This window comes from Citrus sinensis, chromosome 8 (assembly GCF_022201045.2).
Source record: "Citrus sinensis cultivar Valencia sweet orange chromosome 8, DVS_A1.0, whole genome shotgun sequence".
Classification (NCBI taxonomy): domain Eukaryota; kingdom Viridiplantae; phylum Streptophyta; class Magnoliopsida; order Sapindales; family Rutaceae; genus Citrus; species Citrus sinensis.
The window spans coordinates 976,627-982,454 of NC_068563.1; the positions used below are offsets into that span (position 1 = coordinate 976,627).

Genomic DNA, 5,828 nt, shown 5'->3' on the forward strand with positions numbered 1-5,828 from the left:
GATTATTCTCCAGCATTAATTGCAGTTGGTTTCGATGGTTTAGTTTGATTTGGATTTTATTTTCCCAACTGAATATAAAATTTAAAATTATGGATATGAACCGGAGAAGGTAAAAAAGAAAAGAAAAGAGAGACAGCCGACCTATTTGAAATATAAAAATAATCAACAAGTGATATAACTAAATTAAGGGTTAGTTTAGAATTATGGTGTCTTTAATGTACCAATGAAAAAAAGAACTAATTAAAAAAGTAGTTTAGTGTTTGGTAAACTGTTGTAGTTGCTGTGAGTTTGATAAAGCTACAATTGTTGTGAGTTTTTATTGTGAATGTGTTATTTTGTTATATGATAACTAAAATAGATAGAAGTTTAAATTACCTTTTATTTTTTAAAACATGTTTAATAAATTGTGTCAACGTACATTTTTTCTTTCTAAAACACATAAAATTACATAAAGTGTATATTAAATAAAATCTAATGAACTTTATAATTTGTTACATAAAATATGATAAAAATTCATACTAACACATAATCTAAATAAAATAAAAAGTAATATATGGTACATTTACATTAAACTTGTTACAACAATAATCTTCAAAATTTTTCATTTTTGTGATGTAGAGCCATTATTGTTGCAATATTTTTCTTGAGTGTCATTATATCTTTCTATTCCTTCATCAAAGATTGAATTAGGATTATTTTCCATGTTGTCAAAATGAAGGTCACATTTTGCATGCCCCCTTATATAATTGTGCAATGCCATGAGTTGGTACTTGATTTTTCCTTGCCTGGGTCAAACCAAGTGCAACAGATTGAACCAAGTCCAACAGATTGAGGTATGTTTGCACACATAGTAACAAACAAAAAACGGTGAAATAGGGTCAAAAAAGGGGTTTATGACAATCCCACTATGATGCTTTAAGTTGGTGGTTTAAGGATAGGAGTTGAATCATAAAATTAGTATTCTAGTAAACTTATCTCTTTTTTACAGAGTAATTGAGTATTTATACTATACCACATGTTTAGATGAGTGGGTCCTCTTATTTTGGTGAATGTGAGAAATTATTGACTTATTCTCTTTTACTTTTAAGAGTTGTGAAATGATTTTTTATTAAAATATTAAGGTTGCAATAAAAATTTAAAAAAGGCGTGATTACTTATTTAATAAGTTGTTTATAAAAAAACAATCCCTTATATGCTTTTAAAAGATATTGTCAAAATGGATAAAATTATGAAATAAATAGATTTTACAAAATTTACCGATTACTATTTTTATTAAAATTAATAATTAACCGCTTATTGAGTTTTAACCTCAATCCCAAAGCATAAATTTCAATCCAAAAAACATAATTTCAATGGTTTCAATTTATGAATCTTATGACATCAAAAAGTGATTGAAAATTAGATTGAAGTAAATTAAACATTCAAAACTGATAAAACTAGCTAGCTAAAACGAAGCTCACGACACAATCATATGCATGATCATCACTGGCTTAACGTCACCACTTATGATAGTACTCACTTCACCAAAAATCGTGCACATTCATAACTTCGGATACGCATGGACTCTCTATACTCCCAATACAACGAAACAACCTCTCTACGGTCTAACTCAATATCAGCTCCGCAAGCGAATTTCGAGGACGCCATCACCATGTCACCAGCATACCCATACCACTATCCAATGACATTTTGACACATATTTGCAATATATTTATGATTAAATTATTGCCTATACATGGCAAAATTTCATTGGGTGATGTTTGGATTAAATAATTGCACCTGCAGGAGCCAAAATTTTCCAGGATTTACGTATCAAAGACAGGAACAAGTTAAACAAAAACCTGCACCTCCTAGAATTTTCTTAGATTTACTTTTTAAAAACAGAAACAAATTTAAAACCCTAATCAAACTCTAAAATTATCTTGCTCTCTAAATAAATTTGAAAAAAAAAAAGACTTACATATATATCATAACATTATAAACCCTAGAACTTTAGTATTACTCTTCGTTTCTCCTCGGTGATCAAATATCAACAATGTCGACCACAGTGACAAGCAGGTATAAGAGAGAAGCAGAAGCAGGAGTTGCAGAAGAGATTAATAAGAGTAGTAAGAAAGAAGAACAAATAAGAGATGTGGATGAAGATGAAGAGTTCATTAAAGAAATTTTTACAAAAGATATTGTTGTGTTTGAGGCAATTATCTTATGGATAGAGCGAGTCCCTATGTTTTGTCTTCCCTTTCTCTCTTGTTTCGGAATTGCAGTGGAGATTCTCAGCGGCATCAACCTTATTTACGCTGTGATCTTCATAGGCCGCCTTATGTTGTGCCCTTCTGCTATCGTACGTGTTGCTTACTCTTTAGGTGCTTTGGAAGCCTTTTTTTCTTGATCGTTCCTCTTTAGTGTTTTCCTTTTCCTTCGGCAATGCTTTTCTTTGATCAAAAGCACTTTGAACGTATTTTCTCTTCGGGGTGTGTTCTTGCTTGGTCAAAAGTGGTCTTTGGAAATGTTTTTGCTTGATCAAAAGTGCTTTGAAAGTATTTTTGTTTTTTTGGTAAAATTTTTTTATATTTGGTGCAGGGCTTTGATTTTCTATTTTTCAGTGAGCGAATTGCATCCCTCTTAACAGCACTCGGTTATTACTTAGAAAATTCGAGATATTGGGTAGTTGCAGCCCCTATACTTGTTGGCACCAACATGATTCGGATTGCACAGATGGTGAGCTCTCTCTCTCACTCTGTTTCTATTATTTCTTTTATTTTTTCATTGTTGCAACATATGCTTTCAAATATGTATGCATTTCATTTATTCCAATTATTCTTGATTTGATAGGTTATTAGATTTGTTCAAGAATTATTAGTGTTTTAGAACTCCTTCAAATTAAGAATTGCTAAAAGCCAAAAAGTTCACTAACAGAAGTGATTTTTTTTTTTTTTTTGGGTCCATTTATCATTCGCTTTTGAGTTTTAAATTTCAATAGTTGTGTCATGCTTACTGAAAGGAAACTAATCCATCAATGTTTCACTTTTAAGACTCATAATTTGTCGAGTATTGAGGCACTAGTTGGAGAAAAAATTTGTTATCTCTCTGAGGTGAGTTGCATTTATTTCCCCTCGTTTCATCATTAGCTGTAGTTCAGTTTGTCTTAATAGAGTTTATTAACTAAGTCAACTCATTCAAATACAGGATATGAGCAACCACGAAGAATCAGCTGATGCAGAATCCGAGGATGAATTTGAAGTTGAGGTAGATGAACCATCGAAAAATAAAAGAGAAATATCAAAAGAAGTGAGTGGTAAACTTTGTGAAGAGTCTCAAAAAACTAATGAGATTGGCTCAGAGGATTTGGAGACGAGGGATGATCAGAAGAAAGATGAATTGGTGATGGGAAACCAGGAAGAGCAAGCAAAAGATGAGGATAAATCTAAAAGCTATATTAAAGAAGAAGAAAATCATGATGGAGCTTTGTTGCGTCACAAGAAATTTCTTAGAGATATAAATCTCGAAGCATATTGCCTCCAATTGCAGGAAGAGAATAATGAGCTCACTCTCAACCTATATGCTGTCACTGAGACTCTCGAACAGTACAGGAGAATCGAAAAGCACTTTTCTAAGTGCGACGAAGAGAAGAAAGATCTTGCAGCGAAGCTTGATGATGCAGTTCAAAAGTCGAGGCATGACCAACAAGAGAAGAAAGATCTTGTAGCCAAGCTTGATGATGCTGTTGAAACGTTGAGGCTTTACCAACAAGAGAAGGATGATCTTGCAGCCAAGCTTAATGATACCATTGAAACGTTGAGACAATGCCAACGAGAGAAGAAGGATCTTGCGGTGAAGCTTGATGACAATGTTGAAACGTTGAGACATTACCAACGCCTTGTGCAGGATTATCATTTTAATGATCGTAGGAAGTGGGAGAAAGAGAAGCAAAATCTTCTGTCAGAGCTCGATGCTTTCAGTTCATCCCCATTACAATATGCTGCCAATCCATCCTCTGATCAATACAACTCACCAGGCAGCAATGCTGCTGCCGTTCAGAACGTTTCCAGCGCAGCCAATGCTGCTAACTACCAATCTGATGTTGATGGTGCGTATACGTCTCCATTAATGTTCCCAAGAGGTCTTGCTTCAGCTGATGCCCAATATTCAGGTGACTGTGAGAGAATCCATGGTGCCATTCTAGAGGCAAAGCCTTTCAGTTGGGAACAAGAAAGGAATGATCTAATAGCAAAGCTCACGGCAACAAGTGCTTGGTACCAATACTACGTCCACGCTGCATATGACTACCAATTACAGAATCACAATTTGCTTGTAGAGCGAAATGATCTTTCAGCTAAGCTTCAGTCTGCAAACACATCAGCTGAGTTTTACAAAGCTTGCTTGGATGATTCTGATGACGAATTCCGTAAGCTGAGGGAAGAAAACAACAATCTTTCGGCTAAGCTTTTTACTGAAATAGCATCTGCTGAACATTACCATAAGCTTGTGAATGAGATGGAGGAGAAGTGCAGAAAGCTGAAGGAAGAGAAAAATGAGCTTGTTCCTAAGCTTTATGCAGCAAAGGCAGCATCTCAGCTTTATCGTAGCTATTTGCACGATGCTGGTTCTTTAGGTGTTTGATATTTAATTTGCTTTACAATGACATTATTATTATTATTATTATTTGTTTTTGAAGTTGATCTTTGACGTTGACGAATTATACTTTCTGCTTCGTCACGGATTTAATTTATGAGTTTTTTGTATTTTGACTTTCCCAATTTTGTGAAGTAATGTGTTCACAAAACAAAGTGATCCTTTTATTTTCTGTTTCTGTGAACACATTTGTGGATGGTGTAGCGATTTATAATTTATAATTCTTTATGAAACACGACCTTCCATGTTTTTGCAGATGCATCGTAGTACAAACTTTATATATATGTCAATATAAATTGAATAATGAAAAATAATAAATTTTTAGAATATTTCCTCAGGCACCCTGAATGCGAATTGAGTTCTTTATCCCACCTAAATTTTATAATTTCACTTTTATCTTTAATTAAAATATTATTATATTATTTTTATTATCTTTATTTTTGTTATTGTTGATAATAAAAATAAATAAATGATGATGACGATAGTTAACTGTCGGTCTTCCGGTCAAAAAACAATGTCGATGAAGACGGGTAGGTACACTATTATACGGTGAGTATTGTAATTTCCCATGAATTCTCCTTTATCGGTGAATGATAATGGCTCAAATAAATAACTTAATTTCTATTCCAAACCATTCCCCAATTACCGATCACTAAATGCACCATTAATTATTAGCATGTGTATGACATGTTTCCAACTTATTGAGTTTTGTACTTTTCGTCATCCATGTGACCATTAGAGGATGAAGCATTCACTTCATAATTGGACTTCACTTTCAAAATTATACATACAGCAGCTACGAGGACGCTTTACAGATGATTTGGTAATGTTACTACGTATACCAAAGAACACAAGTAGCAACACTGCATGAACTTAAAACACTGAAAATAGATAAAGAATTCAAGTGTAACAATGAAAATCATCATGGCTATCAATGGATTCTTCATTTGGCAGGAGTAAAAAGCCCACATAAAGCAATCACTTGCATAGCACTATTGCTAAGTTTTACTTAAATCTCTGAGAAACCATTCCCTTTTTATATATTTTGCAAGAATTGAAGGTGAAAAGTTCCAACTCGACCAAGTAATAATCCCTTATGTAAATGAGTTGCAACGTACAACTAAAAGATGCGCATTTTCTGCTGTCTCAACAATACTGTCCTTGGGAGTCGTAGAGTGAGGTATCCTGCATTCCCA

General features: G+C 33.5%; 1 protein-coding gene across 2 annotated transcripts; it reads left to right on the forward strand.

The window, feature by feature from the left end:
- Positions 1-1,805: 1,805 nt before the first annotated feature.
- LOC102624711 (uncharacterized) lies at positions 1,806-4,729 on the forward strand. 2 transcript variants are annotated; one of them, XM_006486661.4, is made up of 4 exons: positions 1,807-2,341; positions 2,581-2,718; positions 3,033-3,092; positions 3,187-4,729. In XM_006486661.4, the coding sequence occupies exons 1-4, from the start codon at positions 2,036-2,038 to the stop codon at positions 4,618-4,620; spliced, it is 1,938 nt and encodes a 645-aa protein (XP_006486724.2). In that variant the 5' UTR covers positions 1,807-2,035; the 3' UTR covers positions 4,621-4,729. The 2 variants fall into 2 exon arrangements, with proteins under 2 accessions (XP_006486725.2, XP_006486724.2); XM_006486662.4 differs by lacking the exon at positions 3,033-3,092 and having other exon boundaries at positions 1,806-2,341.
- Positions 4,730-5,828: the final 1,099 nt, after the last annotated feature.

Bases quoted from the DNA above. Each gene is read 5' to 3' on its own strand.
- LOC102624711 (XM_006486661.4), top strand. From the start codon at position 2,036: ATGTCGACCACAGTGACAAGCAGGTATAAGAGAGAAGCAGAAGCAGGA. The intron at 2,342-2,580 runs GTACGTGTTGCT...TATTTGGTGCAG, and splicing joins TGTTGTGCCCTTCTGCTATC to GGCTTTGATTTTCTATTTTT. The intron at 3,093-3,186 runs GTGAGTTGCATT...ATTCAAATACAG, and splicing joins AAATTTGTTATCTCTCTGAG to GATATGAGCAACCACGAAGA.